At 42.8% G+C, this 15,241-nt stretch overlaps 1 protein-coding gene across 2 annotated transcripts in view; it reads right to left on the bottom strand.

Moving 5' to 3' along the window:
* The window catches only part of RIT2 (Ras like without CAAX 2), a 272,454-nt gene that overhangs the window by 73,810 nt on the left and 183,403 nt on the right, over positions 1–15,241 (bottom strand). The window contains exon 5 of one of the 2 annotated variants that reach the window (XM_079995108.1): positions 7,614–8,187. The exons of the other annotated variant lie outside the window; for it this stretch is intronic. Within the exon in view, the coding sequence (XP_079851234.1) occupies positions 7,960–8,187 (228 nt within the window). The 3' untranslated portion in view covers positions 7,614–7,959. Of the gene's footprint in view, positions 1–7,613; positions 8,188–15,241 lie in introns of those variants that run through there. 2 annotated transcript variants of the gene reach the window in all.

Raw genomic sequence — 15,241 nt, 5'->3', positions numbered from 1 at the left:
AAATGAAAATATTGAGGGTCCCTTCTTGATCTTTGAAAAAAGTAAGATTTTCTGTAGAAGAAGAAAGGGTAGTTTCCCCAAAGACTTTATAGTGTGGGATAAATTTCTCTTGGGGGTTCAAGTATGGAGATTCAAACCAAAGTCCCAGCCAGTCAGACTTTATTCAGGAATTCATTAGGGGACAGAGCCCTAGGAGTCTGCAAGAGCTTTCCATTAGCACACAAACTATATAGGAAATATATTATTTATTTTATTGCTTACTTGTAAAAACCTCAGGGTGGTTTTCTACATCATCTTTGCTGTTCACCCTCTAACCCAATTACTTTCTGCCCCCTCACCATCTCAGTATCTCTTCATCCAACCACAGTCCTTGAAATGCAACTTTACTCAATCCATCTTTTTCACTGTACCTATCAGAATCCTTCTTGTACCTTATATGGAGCAATTTTTCAGCCGTTAGGTTCTCTCTCCACCGGTTCTTGCCAGTTTTGTGGTCAGGATTCACATTTGCATATGTGACTCTGGCCTTACTGTTTATGAGTTTACAGAAATGCCACATCAATAGCTAGCTGAATAAGGTTGATGATATGTGGCAGCAGGCAGTAAAATAAAATAATAAAATAAAATAAACAATAAAATAAACAATAAAAAAATGACAACCTGGCAACTATACAATTGAAAATGTTAAGCACAGAAACATCTTTGTTCTCTCTAATCCGGCATCCAAATTTCCTGAACTTTTCTCCAGGGTGGCAACATTGCATTACCCATCCATCACTCTTTTAGTTTGGATTTTGTTCGGAAAACACGGTGTGAACACAGTCTGCTACATGGCTTTTTGATAGTTTGCATGTGTTTTTCTTACAGGTTGTGATCCAGTTCATATGCAAAGTAATGAAATCAGAGAACAAAGGGGATTTCTGATGTGATTGCACAATCACATCCTGCTTCCTTTTTGGTTCCATGATTTATTCATTCTGTATATGTGCTGGAGCACAGCAATTTCCCATTAAAAAAGCAAAAAAACCAAAACCCCACAACTATTTAAAATACCACTAAGGAGGCAGATCAGAGCCAACCCACAGAACAATAGCAGGAAAGTATATGGAATAAGTCTGATTATCTGTAGTACTAGGGGTCATATTATAAAATCTGTATGTGTTTGTGGGGGAGGGGCAGTGATTAACAGCACTCAGTTTATGAATCCCCTTTTTGGAGAGACCTAACTCATAGCAAAATCAATATTTTCAACAACAAGCAACCTTCCGAGAGAACAAATGCCAGCGGTGGGCAATGCCAAAAAGTCAAAGTGGGCATAGGTCACCAATGTAACCCTCATTTTTTACATTCAGGTTTTGCAAGCTTTGCCCAGTCTCCCATATCTTGATATCTTGAGGGCACAAATACTATGAGCTAAGCAAATTTTATAATTTGAAGCAGGTTGAAGTTTGGGCAACTTCACGATGCACTCCAGTTTGAAGAAGAATGTAGACGGACAGCCAAGGCCATCAGGAGCATGTAAAACAAGTCTGTTGAGGAATGGTTGGAAGAACCAGAAGTGTTAAGCCAGGAGGAGAAACGTTTGATGGTGCGCAAGGCCACATAATACCCAAAGGACTGTCACATAGAGTGGGGGGAACCAAAGACTTTTTCTCTGAGGGCAGAACTTGATGAACTAGGATATGGGTGCTGGAGGAGACTCTAGAGAGTCCCATGGACTGCAAGAAGATCAAACCTATCCATTCTGAAGGAAATCAGCCCTGAGTGCTCACTGGAAGGACAGATCCTGAAGCTGAGGCTCCAATACTTTGGCCACCTCATGAGAAGAGAAGACTCACTGGAAAAGACCCTGATGTTGGGAAAGATAGAGGGCACAAGGAGAAGGGGACGAGAGAGGACGAGATGGTTGGACAGTGTTCTCGAAGCTACCAGCATGAGTTTGACCAAACTGCGTGAGGCAGTGAAAGACAGGAGTGCCTGGCGTTCTCTGGTCCATGGGGTCACGAAGAGTCGGACACGACTAAACGACTAAACAGCAAAGGATATGGGTGAGCAGATTTTAGTAGATTATTAGGAGAAGCTTCATGGTGGATGTTTCGTCAAAATCCCTTTGGTGTAATTTGAATCCATTAGTTTGAGTTCCTACCTTCCAGTGAAGCCATAGGGGCTGCTGTAGTTTTCCTGCATCACATTAGAGGGGGTAGGCTTATAACAGGGGTGGGAAACTGTTGGACTATAGCTCCCATCATCCCAATAATAATAATAATAATAATAATAATAATAATAATTTATTATTTATACTCCACCCATTTGGCTGGGTTCCCCCAGCCACTCTGGGCAGCTTCCAACTGAATATTAAAAACAATACAGCATCAAACATTAAAAACTTCCCTAAACATGGCCACCTTAAGTTGTCTTTTAAAAGTAAAATATTTGCTTATTGCCTTGACATCTGCTGGGAGGGCGTTCCACAGGGCGGGTGCCAATACCGAGAAGGCCCTCTGCCTGCTTCACTTCTCGCAGCAAGGAAACTGCCAGAAGGCCCTCGGCGCTGGACCTCAGTGTCCGGGCTGGATGTTCCTGGCCATTGGCCAACCTGGATGGGGCTCATGGGAGTTGAAGTCCAACTGCAGCTGGAGGGCCACAGGTTTCCCATCTGTGGCATATAAATTTATCTTTGTAAATTACCAGCCACACATGCATGAGAAATGAATGGCTATTATATGAGGAGAGACGGCGTCTGTTTGATTGGCCTTTGCAGGTATTCATGGATGGGTCCCCCAAAGTAGGTTTGCATGAAACTGGGAAAGAAAGATGGCAAAAAACTATGAGTGGAATCCAAGCCCTGACATTTTATGAAAGACATCTGGGGGAACTCAGCCAACAATGCTTCAGTAAAAGGACTCTCTTACATCAACTTCACCCACCTGGAGAGTTTCACCTCTGAAGTGAAAGAGTTTAATTTGATAATCGTTTAATTTGCTCTAATTGGATTTGCATTAATGCAATCTGAAATTCATGACATTCACCTCAATTTGTTTAATTTGTTTCAGGCATTTAACTTTGCCTTTGCCAAAACGAAAGGGAAATTGACATCCCACACCAACATAGCGGCACTCCCTTGTTATTTTAAAAAGAAAGGCAATTATTCATCCAGTCAAACAGTAACCAAGTAACATGTCGACCTGATAATCCAGAGTTTGTTTTTCGTTCTGTTTGTTTTGGTGGTGTTTTTCCCTCCTTTTGGCGCTTTTAGTCCACTCCATTGCCAAGGACGAACAAGATGCAATACACAATACACAAAATAAGAATGTCAAGTAATTATGAGGGAAAATAAAGGGGGGGATTTCACAATTAATAAGAATAATGGCAGCTGTTGTTGAGCAAGGCCACTGAGTTGTGCTCCAAAGCACAAGCAAATTAGCTCACAAAGAGAAAGGGTTGAATTTCCCTCCCTCTCTCCAATCTGTTTGGAATGAGCTTTCCTTTCAGATATTTCTCACAGAACAGTGGTGGCCAAACTTGGCCCTCCAGCTGTTTTTGGACTACAACTCCCATCATCCCTAGCTAACAGGACCAGTGGTCAGGGATGATGGGAATTGTAATCCCAAAACAGCTGGAGGGCCAAGTTTGGCCATGCTTGTCATAGAATATCCTAACATTATTTACATATGTTCACCATGCTGCCACCCCTCTCCTTCCCCTATGAAGCTGATTCAACCCCTGGGGATCCAGAGGCAGGAGGTTCCTAAGTTCCAACCCCATCAGCAACTGTTGCTATTAGACATTCTTAAGCTCCAGCCTTTTGGGCATCATCTGTGCCACCCTTTCCTATGCTGGCACATATTAGGAGACCCTGTTCCTCTCACAGAGCTACAATTCCCAGAGTTCCTATGAAGAGGAAAAGATTGTTAAGTCACTCTGGGAATGATGGGAGTTGTAAACCATTTGGAGGGTCGCAGATGTTGGCTGCCACTGCCTAAACACAGGTCATTTTGGAACTTATCAAGAATGTATAACCTGTTGTTGAAGTGGAATACACTAGATGAGACAGTTAAATCAGCTATGATTAAGTGGGCACAAGACATTGGTCATGATATTATGTTTGCTGATTGGGAACAGTTATGGACCACTGGAATAAAATTTACGGCATGTAATGCCTTAAGAGAAAATATTATGAAAATGATTTATAGGTGGTACATGACCCCAGTCAAGCTTGCGAAAATTTATCATTTGCCCAATAACAAATGCTGGAAATGTAATGAGACTGAAGGTACCTTCTTTCACCTTTGGTGGACTTGCCCAAAGATTAAGGCCTTTTGGGAAATGATTTATAATGAAATTAAGAAGGTACTTAAATGTACTTTTCATAAGAAACCAGAGGCATTTCTTTTGGGCATGGTCGGCCAACTGGTGTCAAGGAAGGATAGGACTTTTTTTATGTACTCCACTACGGCAGCAAGGATTCTTTTAGCAAAGTATTGGAAGACACAAGAATTACCCACATTGGAAGGATGGCAAACGAAAGTGATTGACTTTATGGGACTGGCGGAAATGACTGGCAGAATCCGTGACCAAGAGAAAGAGACGGTGGAAGAAGATTGGAAGAAATTTAAAGTATATCTTAAGAACTGTTGTAAAATTGATGAGTGCTAAAATGTCAAGGGAAAGGAAAAGATAGAATTATAGCGGTATTTGGTTGATGAATTAGGAGAAAAAATTGAAAAAGAAAATAAGTTATTATTTAATTGGAGCGAAGGGTTGTTGAAAAAATTTAAAATAAGGATGCAGAGAGGGGGAGGTAAGGGGAAGTCCGAGAAAGAAGGTTTATGAAAAGAGGATCTGAAATTATACTTGTTTATATGTTTTTGTATGTCTATGTGTGTATGTTATTTTGTTTTAAATCTATGTTGGAAAATTAATAAAAATTATATATATATATATATATATATATATATATATATATATAAAAACACAGGTCATTTTGAAGGCCATGTGACGCAATGGATAGTCTCATCCATACCCACAGAAGTAAAGAAAGAGACACCACACCAGTGAATTTGATTCCCAAGTTACATGATTCATTAAAAAATAACAATAATCTTAAAACATGGAGAATGGCTATATTCATCTCTTTACCCCGGCAAACCAGGGGCTGCAAGCAAGCCTGTATAAGCACTGACAACATGTCACCATCTTCTTTTCCCACATTTATTATGGCATGCACACTGAACTCTGCATTCATCCTGGTTTCTTTTAGATAAAATTTTAAACATAGCAAGTGACAAAACCATATATGACGATGCGAAAACGAAAACCAGGGGTGGGGAGCAGCAGCAAGTCTCAATTTCAAGAATGTAAACTTGTCCCTTCCCTAATTTACATCTCTTTTATTCCTATATTTAGTTTTCAAATATCTGATGATTTGGTATGTTTTTGTGCATGCTTCCATGATTTTACTTCACAAAGCACAACAAACAAAATTCTACCTACCTACCTACCTACCTACCTACCTACCTACCTACCTGCCTACCTACTGAATGGAGTCATGCAGTGGCTCCAGCTCTATCCCAGATCCTGTTCTGGGTTCACCCAGGATTTGGGTGGAGTGGGTTCAGTCTGCCCTAGGTTAGATCAGGTCCACGCAGAGTGATCTGGGACTGTGAAAAGGGGAGAGGAGTTGGGTAGCACATGCCCTCTGGGTGCGTCTCATTCTCCCTGCTCCTGAACATGTGTTTAATTAGGCCTCTGAACCCTAATTAAGCAAAGTCATTGATTTGGTTTGGATCATCCAATTATTTCTATACTGCTTTTTGGTCCAGATCCCCAGAATGGGTTTCACAGCACTGGAAAAATCCCAGGCACCTGACCATTCCTAGCTCTAAAACAGGTTTGACACTCATCCTGGATTGGGGCACTCTGAAGCATTGGATAGGACCCCAAATTGAATTGGGGGAGCCATGCACAGCTCTACTTTCTATATTATGTTCATACTGTGTAGGAAAGAAAGAGCAAGAATCACCATCATAACATCTCTCTAAAAGCACAAATAAATCCTTACATACAGCAAGTTTTTTTTTTAAAAAAAACCCATGTTCGTAACATTTTGCTGCTCTGGTGCATCCTTTGTCAATCTGGTGTCCTCAGTATGTTTTTGGACTACAAATCCCATCAGTCCGGACCAGCTCATCTGTGCTAGCAGGGGCTGATGGGTGTTTAATCCAAAACCTACATGAGATGCCATGTTGGCAAAGGATGCTCTGGTGATATATGCCTCATCATTTCTTGGGTTAGGCTCTGAGAATGAGATTAACAAGCCTTCCAAGTGCTCTGGCACAATGATAATGGAGGCAATATAAAGATCCTGGCTAGATTTAAAGGCATGCCTTAATTGGGCATATATCCCATCCTGTTTTATGACCACCCGCTGAGATAATGATTTCATAGTGAGATAAGAATCGAATCTGCCAGGGTTAGGGAAGAGAGTGAACTGGCTCATATATTAAATGTTTGTACAGGACACCATTGGAAAAATATACGGCTGATTGTATATATGCATGTTGTGGCCAAATATCCAGATCTCAGGGTGGTTGACCACAAAGTGAGTCATCTCTTTGGAGCTGTAGCAGAACTATCCATGTCTGTCTGAGATCGGATGCTGGTGAGGAAAAGACTACTAATTTTTGCCATCTTTGCCTCGGCAGGTCTATAAAGGCTTCCTTGCTTTCATTCCTTGGTGGAGGCATCCTGGCTAATTAGGATCAGCAGTCTGAAGTGTTCCCCAGTTGGGTTATGACTTATGGCAGAAGCTCCAACCAAGACCTTTGTGTGCTTTGGCCAATTAGGTAAGGTTAAGTGTTATGGATTATTTGGAAGCTGGGTGGCTATAAATCAAGAACCACAGTACCTAGAGAAGCAGGCGAGTATGAAGGAATGGAATAAGAACTGGCTGATCTATGGTTGAAGCCAAGGCAAGGACCCTCAAGTGGCATGCAATCAAAAATAAATATAGGACCCTAAAGTAAACATAACTGCTGGTGACATAAGGTTATGCTGACTGGGTTCCTGAGGACAGACACTGCCTTTCCATTCAGTCAACACTTCATAACAGCTCTTGTAAGTACTTATAATACACCTTAAGCACAGTGTTTTGAGTTTTGCAAGGAGACCTTGTTGGTTATGCCATCACCAAGCCAATCCTGGGCTGCTGGAATTTATGAGAGGACCAGCTTGATGGCGGCACCTTGGCTTGGATTAGTCTTTCCCCCATTGTTCAGCTGGTGCTAAGGTTAGTTGGTTTCTAGTGCCAGGTGAATGCATTTCATTTCTGCCAGGTCTTCTGAGTTAACAGCATTGGCCATTGCAGTGAAGACAAATGATAGATGGAGTAGCTCCATACATTGGATTTTATAGTAAAAGTAGTTGTCTTGTAAATGTATCATTGGTTTGCTTTTATGTAGGTGTATGTTGTGACCAACACGGAGGTCGATTTATGATGAAGAATGGGATATGAATTGTGGCTGACGTCCAACCTTAGTCATGCTCAGAGTAGACATCCTTGAAGATAATAATAATAATAATAATAATAATAATAATAATAATAGACTGAAGGAGTTGCATTCTATTGATTTCAATGGGTCTAACTTTGTGTATGACTTAGTTGACCATTAATCTTTAGAAATAAATAAATAAAATACCCGAACATGACTGTCCATGAAATAAGAAACATTCACAGTGCATTTTCCTTTCCACTAAACATATTAAATGCAACACAACCTTCTCTTTACTAACACACTAGGAGGGGGCGTATACCACCTTGCACAGAATCTTACCCAAAGTTAGAAGGCTGGTGCTGCATAAAAGGGACCCTGAAAAAATACGACTGCATAAGATGATGCCTTCTGGAATTGTTCTGTGCAGTTCCCAAAAAAACAGCAGCTAACTGCATGGGGACCACAATCAAGAAGGGATTTCCTTCTTCTTCTTCAAAGATCCTTTCAGTTTCTGCCACAGACTGTCCTTGTTCTTCAGCTTCCCATCTGCCGGAGGCAGAGACTTCTCCCTCTTTCGGATTTCTCTCACCAGCTTGTGAAAAACATCGTCGATGTAGAAATGCAAGGCAGCAGAGGTCTCAAAGAAAGGGCAGGCATACTGTCTGGCCAGGTTGACACCTTCCTCTCGGGAGACCTACAACAAAATTAAGATGGTCTTTGTCACAGAAGTAAGCCCCAAGCAGAGATTGACTGTAGGTCTAGCCAAGTCAGATTCAAACAAATGATATCAAAGTATTCCTGCTATGGTTGGGGACAATCTATATTTTTTTGTAGACTATTTTTGGATTCAGTATTCATATAATCATCTGGAGATAGACCTGGAAACAGAATAGAATAGAATAGAATTTATTATTTATACCCCACTCATCTGGTTGGGTTTCCCCAGCCACTCTGGGCGGCTTCCAACAAAGTATTAAAATACAGCATCTTCTGAAGCTCTAATATTGAACACAACATCTCCCCTGATCTTTTGGGATCAGTTTCAGTCAAAGAGACCTGAAGACATGGACCAGGTACTTACAGAGGTGCAGTCAACAACATATTCCCTTGGCCATTACCCACCATGGTGTGTTTGAGCTAGTTGGAGTGAAAGTTCAAGGAGTGGTGAACACTACCTTAACACAGGCAGTAGCATGACCACTCAACACAAAAGGTGTCCCCTAGACTCTGGGGTACTTGACAAGTCAATCCCTGCCTTCTAAGCTTAAGTCCTTTCCCTCCCCCTGTTTCCAATTCAATCCCCAAGGTGGATATCAGTAATGACAGCATATACCTAGTCCTACTCATGAAAGTCTTGGAAGTGCCTTTCAGATGGATTTAGCTCCATCTAGGCTACCATTTTCAGAACTGGAAACCACCTTGAGAGCCAGTGTGGTGTAGACGTTGGGCTAACACCAGGGAAACCATGAAGCTGCACTTGGGTGACCTTGGGTTAGTCACCATCTTTCAGCCTGGCCTACCTAACAGGGCCAGCTATGGTGATAAAAATGGGGAGGGGCAGAAGAGTGGCGAATGCTGCATGGAACTCCTTTAAAGAAAGGTGGGATAGAAATATAATAATAAATTGAATAAACATAATAGTAAAATTTGATGTAGGAAGATAGAGAGGATATCATTTTTTTAATTTTTAAAAAAGCCATTTTACTGTACAGTGGTACCTCGGGTTAAGTATTTAATTCATTCCGGAGGTCCGTTCTTAACCTGAAACTATTCTTAACTTGAAGCACCACTTTAGCTAATGGGGCCTCTTGCTGCTGCCACGCCACTGAAGCACGATTTCTGTTCTCATCCTGAAGCAACGTTCTTAACCCAAGGTACTATTTCTGGGTTAGCGGAGTCTGTAACCTGAAGCGTATGTAACCTGAAGCATATGTAACCCGAGGTACCACTGTACATAAGAATATAAGTGTGTGCAAAGAGCAATACTGAATCAGGCGAATGGCTCATCTAGTCCAGCAACCTGTTCTCACAGTGGCCAATAATATGTCTATGGAAAGCCTGCAAGCATAAGAAAACATTCTTCTTCCATTGGTTTCCAGTGACTGATACTGAGATGCATTGCTGCCTCGAACTTCTGGGCTGCATCAATAGGACTGCAATTCTGGGCTGCATCAATAGGAGTATAGCATCTAGATCAAGGGAAGTAATAGTGCCACTGTATTCTGCTCTGGTCAGACCTCACCTGGAGTACTGTGTCCAGTTCTGGGCACCACAGTTCAAGAAGGACACTGACAAACTGGAACATGTCCAGAGGAGGGCAACCAAAATGGTCAAAGGCCTGGAAACGATGCCTTATGAGGAACGGCTAAGGGAGCTGGGCATGTTTAGCCTGGAGAAGAGGAGGTTAAGGGGTGATATGATAGCCATGTTCAAATATATAAAAGGATGTCACAGAGGAGGGAGAAAGGTTGTTTTCTGCTGCTCCAGAGAAGCGGACACGGAGCAATGGCTCCAAACTACAAGAAAGAAGATTCCACCTAAACATTAGGAAGAACTTCTTGACAGTAAGAGCTGTTTGACAGTGGAATTTGCTGCCAAGGAGTGTGGTGGAGTCTCCTTCTTTGGAGGTCTTTAAGCAGAGGCTTGACAACCATATGTCAGGAGTGCTCTGATGATGTTTCCTGCTTGGCAGGGGGTTGGACTCAATGGCCCTTGTGGTCTCTTCCAACTCTATGATTCTATGATTCTATGATTCTATGATTCTATGATTCTATGATTCTAACTTTGGAGGCAGAGCACAACCATGATGGCTAGTAGCCACTGATAACCCTCTCCTCCATGAATTTGTCTAACCTTCTTTCATAGCCATCTAGCTCCATGGCCATCGCTGCCTCCTGTGGCCATGAGTTCCGTAGTTTAACTATGCTATGCACAAAGCAGTATGCTTTCCTTTATCTGCCCCGAGCACTGCCTTTTTTGCGTCCTATTTATTTCACATGGAGCATACCGTTTAAAACTTTGGGAAAATATCTCAGTTTTCAGGTGACTCTGGGCAGCCCCGTGACCTCATAAAGTGGAGAAATATTTATTGGCTACCCCATTAAAATTCCAGTTGTGGCTTTTGCCAGCCTCTCCTCTGAAAATTACAAGTGAGATTAAATGGAACGCTGACAGCATGCGGAGGCAGTGATGGATGGCCTGCCATCTTTTAAGACAGCTAGTGCTGTGCTAAGGTCAGCTCCCGCACACCAAAAGGACGCAGGGGAGGGGGAGAAAAATGCCAGGAGTGGGGCACAGCTTGGCAGGCACTGCCAGTCTCTGGGTCCCACTTGACAGGAGCTTGCATTTTTCTACATCACCTAGGGAGGAAGCAAGACAGCAAACAAATCAATACCTTAACTGTGCTTTGGGGATATTGTGTGTGTGTGTGTTGGTGTTGTTGCATGCCTCCCCCAGTTCCAAGTGATAAGAGACTTCAGAGGTGCTTGGACTTACCCAGGACTTACTTAGTTTCCTTGGGATGAAGGTCAGCGGAGAATCTGGTGCCGTTAGGTTATATGGTTTTATTTACACATATGGTATATACAACATGAGCGTAGGGTGGAAGGGCTCACAGAATTAACAATCCCAAAAGATCTTGCTTCTCCATTGGTCACAACTTGAGATGCAGCACAGAGCAAGACATGTGTTTCTCTCACTCACCAGCTTCTAACTCTCTCATAGGTAAAGGTAAAGGGACCCTTGACAATTAAGTCCAGTCGCGGACAACTCTGCGGTTGCGGCGCTCATCTTGCTTTACTGGCCAAGGGAGCCGACGTTTGTCTACAGACAGTTTTTCTGGGTCATGTGGCCAGCATGACTAAGCCATTTCTGGTGAAACCAGAGCAGTGCACGGAAACCCCGTTTACCTTCCCGCCGGAGCAGTACCTATTTATCTACTTGCACTTTGACATGCTTTCGAACTGCTAGGTTGGCAGGAGCTGGGACCGAACAACGAGAGCTCACCCCGTCGCAGGGATTCAAACCACCGACCTTCCGATCGGCAAGCGCAAACAGCACAGTGGTTTAACCCACAGTGCCACCGGTGTCCCTCATACAACTCTTGTTCTTCTAGGTACTAGATAGCCGAGGGAGGTGGGGTTGGGAAAGCCCCTCCCCATTTGCTTCTATTGCACAGAATAACTTTTTTGAATATGCTAATTTGTGGTACCTTACTAGCCAGCCAAAACCAAAACCTTGACAAAGAGGCTGGTTTGGCAGGTTTGCTGTTAAACATTCACACTGATAAAGGGTTGCAGGTTTTGGAAAGGGTCCAAGGTGTTATCCAGACTGACCCCCCAAATTCACAGCAATATAGAATTGTAGATTTGGATGTCACCTCACGGGTCATCAAGCCCAACGTTCCTGCCATGCAGGAATCACAGCTAACAAATAAACTGTGTTCCTTCCCTGCTTCTGTGCGTTGTGCCTCACTTTAAAACCTGGTCAAGAGCAACATCAAACTCCCTACCTAAGTGTGTTTTGCTCAGAGAGTTATCATTAAGTAAAGCAGCTAAATCAGTCTGGCAGATTTGGAGGTTGGTCTCCGAAGTAGGGAGACGATAAATCTCTTCCCGCGCACGCCACACCTGCAGCCGCGGCAATCAGTGCTCTCGGCCCCTTGATAAGCCGCCAGTCATTAAAGGCAGAGGGGTTGCCATGACGAGGCTTTCTAGGCCGCAGGTGGAATGATAATTGGTACAAAGCTTCTCTTAAAGTTACTCTTTCAGCCTGGCTGCCTTTCATTAGCTATGAAAAAACCAGGCTGGTTTAACTCTCTTTCCTTTATCGTTGAGATCTATATCCTGCCTTAACTCTGGATCATGGAAAAGAGAGTAAAGTTTGGAAGGATCAAGATTAGGAATAGTACAGCTTTATTCTGCCTTGGTCAGACCACACCTGGAATACTATGTCCAATTCTGGGTACCACAATTTAAGAAAGATGTCGACAAGCTGGAACGTGTGCAGAGGAGGGCAGCCAAGATGATGAAGGGTCTGGAAACCAAGCTTTACGAGGAATGGTTGAAGGAGCTGGGTATGTTTAGCCTGGAAAAGAGGAGACTGAGAGGAGATATGATAGCCATCTTCAAATATATAAAGGCCTGTTGTATGGAAGAGGGAGTATGCTTATTTTCTCCTGCTGTTGAAGGTAGAACTCGAGGCAATGGCTTAAGTTACAAGAAAGGAGATTCCAACTAAATATTTGGAAAAACTTTCTCACAGTGAGAACTGTTCGACAGTGGAACAGACTCCCACAAGAGGTGGTGGACTCTCCTTCCTTGGAGGTTTTTAAACAGGTTGGATGGCCATCTGTCATAGATGCTTTAGCTGAGATTCTTGCATTGCAGGGGGTTAGACTAGATGACCCTCAAGGTCCCTTGCAACTCTAAGATTCTATAATTCTATGTTAAGACTCCTGGTAGTTCCTTTTCAGCCACATCTCTACCTGCCCTACATATGGTGTCAAATGGTGGGGCAGGTTAGGGGAAATGGCCTCTTGGGCCAAATTAGGACCCCTGGCAGGCTTACTTATGGGATAGAGAGAGATGGACAGACAGACAGACAGAGACATAGAAATAGAAATAGAGAAATTTAGAGAGAAATAGAAAGTCCTAAGAGAAAGGATGGGGTGGCACTGGGAATATGGTATGCAATCTTGCAATGCCACAAACATACCCAGCTGAGGTTCTGCCCACTGTGTGAGAATTTGCAGGTCCTCTTCCAGTCAGAGTAGTAAATGACATTGGGTTAGATGGACAATGGTCTAAGGCAGCTCCACCTGAAGGAGCGTGTCCACCCCCATCGTTCTACCTGGACACCGACGTCCAGCACCAAGGGCCTTCTGGCGGTTCCCTCGCTGCGGGAAGCCAAGTTACAGGAAACCAGGCAGAGGGGCTTCTTAGTAGTGGCACCCGCTCTCCCACCAGATGTCAAAGAGAAGAACAACTACCAGACTTTTAGAAGACATCTGAAGGCAGCCCTGTTTAGGGAAGCTTTTAATGTTTGATGTATTACAGTATTTTAATATTTTTTTGGAAGCCGCCCAGAGTGGCTGGGGAAGCCCAGCCAGATGGGCGGGGTATAAATATTTATTCTTATTCTTATTCTTATTCTTATTATTATTATTTCTTGAAACAACCAATCTTCTCATTTTCTCCTGGAAAGTCCCTGGAAATTTCTTACCTTCCTCTCTCTCTTTTTGCTGCATAGCCCCAGCAACAATTTAACCAACCCTTCTGACAGGGAGTTTTATGAAAGAAAGCAGGCTAATTGTCATCTTAAAAGGAAAAAAAAGGGGGGAGGGAGGATTGCAGCCCATAACTCACATTTGATTTGCAAACCAAGAAAATGTTGCCCTTCCAATTATTGGCTGCCATGCACCAACAATCATGGACTTAACACTGTTTATACAGACCAGGTTTAAAACCACTAAATCAATCTGCAATTTAACACGGCAAAGATTAAGGAAAGGCACGCACATCTGCCGACCTGGTTCAGAAGTGACAGTTTTTACTCCTCACATTTTATCCCTCAAAGCTTCCTCTTGTCGAGGGCAGGATTGATGGGGGAGTTTAAGGCAATATTATGCTTAAAAAAAAAAAAAATGTTTCAGGAACAGTGGCCTCAGGGCTGAAACACATAAGACACTTGGATCACCTTACTGCATCCCTGGATGGCTTCAGTGTCTAACATGAGCTGTGAAGATCTCAGCATCAATCATCAAGGAGAGTGATTAAGGGTCGATTTCTCCCCAAAGCATTTTGCACATTTTCGAAATTATCTGTAATCTATAAAGCTGTGCTGATTGCAATGCCGTCAACCAACGTTACTGATGATTGGAAGAGGGCTGCAAAAAAATGGTGTATTTTTTAAAAAAAATGCTTTGATACTTGCATACCTTTAAGAAGGTAAATAAAGAACCTGCTTTAGAGGATATGGCATTGACTATGATGGGACAGTCCTCTATTTGAATGTTGACAATCCCTGCTTTAGCCAGATGGCCTTCGGTCTGATTCAGATTTTGAATATTAGCAAACATGTATTTTAGTACTGATGAAAACTGCAAGGTGTTGAAAGCTGGCTTTCTACTGGTGTGCTTGTGTGAGTGAGAAGCATTTGATTTGTCTCTTGCAAGGAGAAAGCATCTTGAATGCAAAGGATTGGGGGGGGCAGGCAGAGCAGAGATTGACAAGGGTTTGTGTACTTGCTTCAAGTCACCACCTGCCAAATTCCATGCTTCTGATATCTTCTGAGTCAACCTCGGTTGGGGAGATCACAGGCAGGCTCAGGGCAATCTGTCAGAAAACTGGCTGTCACATTTTCCAGCATTAGGGCTCTCATTTCCCCCAGAAATAAACTGAGTGTTTTAACATGACCATTTCTTCAAGAGCTGAACTTGTCACCCACAAGCTGTGGCTAATGCCACGCAAGGCAACAGCTCCTATAGTAGAAATCTGTTCTCATATGACTTAGCAAACATTTAACGCTACAGATTGTTCAAAGCATTTCACAGACATCACTTCAGGAACCATTACAACTCCGTCCCTTTAAAGGAAGCCAGTGCTGTTGTTAGTGACCTTGGCAGAGTTCATAATTCCATGGAAGCTCTATAGCTCAGTAGTAGTGCATCTGCTTTGCATACAGAAGTTGCCAGGTTCAATCCCAATCATCTCCACTTAGGGATGGAAATGTCCTCTCTCCAAAATCCT

Source organism: Podarcis cretensis (assembly GCF_951804945.1).
Source record: "Podarcis cretensis genome assembly, chromosome: 11".
Lineage (NCBI taxonomy): Eukaryota > Metazoa > Chordata > Lepidosauria > Squamata > Lacertidae > Podarcis > Podarcis cretensis.
Note: the sequence above shows the minus strand (reverse complement) of the source record. Positions and strands in the feature narration are given on the sequence as shown.